This window comes from Gastrolobium bilobum, unplaced genomic scaffold (assembly GCF_033153095.1).
Source record: "Gastrolobium bilobum isolate Gb01-03AN ecotype WA unplaced genomic scaffold, APGP_CSIRO_Gbil_v1 utg93055, whole genome shotgun sequence".
In the NCBI taxonomy this organism is placed as follows: domain Eukaryota; kingdom Viridiplantae; phylum Streptophyta; class Magnoliopsida; order Fabales; family Fabaceae; genus Gastrolobium; species Gastrolobium bilobum.
This window is the reverse complement of record NW_026899653.1, coordinates 35,735-37,064: the sequence shown is the minus strand read 5'-3', so window position 1 is coordinate 37,064 and position 1,330 is coordinate 35,735. Positions and strand designations below refer to the sequence as shown.

The 1,330-nt window shown below is 45.6% G+C and overlaps 1 protein-coding gene across 1 annotated transcript; it reads left to right on the top strand.

Annotated features, from left to right (window-relative positions):
• The first annotated feature begins 296 nt into the window (after positions 1 to 296).
• Positions 297 to 1,091, top strand: LOC133292309 (abscisic acid receptor PYR1-like). The gene has a single exon (XM_061490710.1). The coding sequence runs from the start codon at positions 321 to 323 to the stop codon at positions 951 to 953; it is 633 nt and encodes a 210-aa protein (XP_061346694.1). The 5' UTR covers positions 297 to 320; the 3' UTR covers positions 954 to 1,091.
• The last annotated feature ends 239 nt before the right edge of the window (positions 1,092 to 1,330 follow it).

Genomic DNA, 1,330 nt, shown 5'->3' with positions numbered 1-1,330 from the left:
GTGGAGTTGGATATGTATTCGATTCCCGCTGAATGCATTCTTGGGGAGGGGGCTGAACCTTTAGCCATCACTGTTCCCCCGCACTCCGAATTAGTCCCATAGCCGACTCAAAGAGTCGAAGCTCGTGGAGATACCGAAGGAAGCCAACTCGTCTCAAAGAAATAATTAGAGTTGAGTAACTCCAAAAAGAAATTATTATCCATTAAAGTCCCACCACACTCCATTTGGATATAGGTCCCAATAGCAAGAAAACAGACTCCACACTATTTCAAAATTACCCCTTCCCCTTCCAAACTCTCTCTCACTCTTTGCGTGAGCTTATGGATATGTTAAACAGCTCCACCGCAGAGCAGGATCCGAAATACACGAATCCGACCCGCCATCACCTGGAGTTTCCATCCGGGTTGACGCCGGAGGAGTTTGAAGAACTGAAGCCCTCCGTGACGGAGCACCACACCTACCCGGTGGCCACGCGCCAATGCTCCTCCCTCGTAGCGCAGCGAATCCACGCGCCGCCGCAAATGGTGTGGTCCGTGGTGCGGCGCTTCGATAACCCCCAGGCCTACAAGCACTTCATCAAGAGCTGCCAAGTGAAAGAGGGTTTTAAAATGACCGTGGGTTGCACCAGGGACGTGAACGTCATCTCCGGTTTACCGGCTGCTACCAGTACCGAGAGGCTTGACCTACTAGACGATGAACGACACGTCATCGGTTTTACCATCGTCGGAGGAGAGCACCGTCTTAGGAATTACCATTCCGTCACCTCAGTGCACGGGTTCGAGCGTGACGGGAAGATCTGGACCGTTGTTCTGGAATCGTACGTGGTGGATGTGCCAGAGGGTAACACCGAAGAGGACACGCGTCTGTTTGCTGACACAGTTGTGAAGCTAAATCTGCAAAAGCTCGCGTCTATCACCGAAGGGATGAACAGTGACGGTGATGGTAAGTCATAGTTGCTGGTGAGGTGACCTAAACCCGAAAAAAGAAGGGGAGTTGAATTAAAAAAAAAAAAAAAAGCATTATATATTCTTCTCTTTCCTTTTTTATTTTTATTTTTGGAATCTCTTTGGTTTTTTTGTCTTTTTATTTGAACATGTTATTTTTCTTTTGATTTTCCCACTTTGAAATTATCACCACATCCTTTGTTTGTTTTGATGGATCGGTCAAAAGTAGGGGTGTTTATCAATCGATTCAAATCTTGGTAATCGAATCGAAAAATCGATAATCGAATAAATCAAAAATCGAAAACCGAAAAAATCGTAAATTTTAATTAAATTGGATCGATTTTTAGATGGGTTGACGAAAATCGATCCAATCCAAACCGATCCAA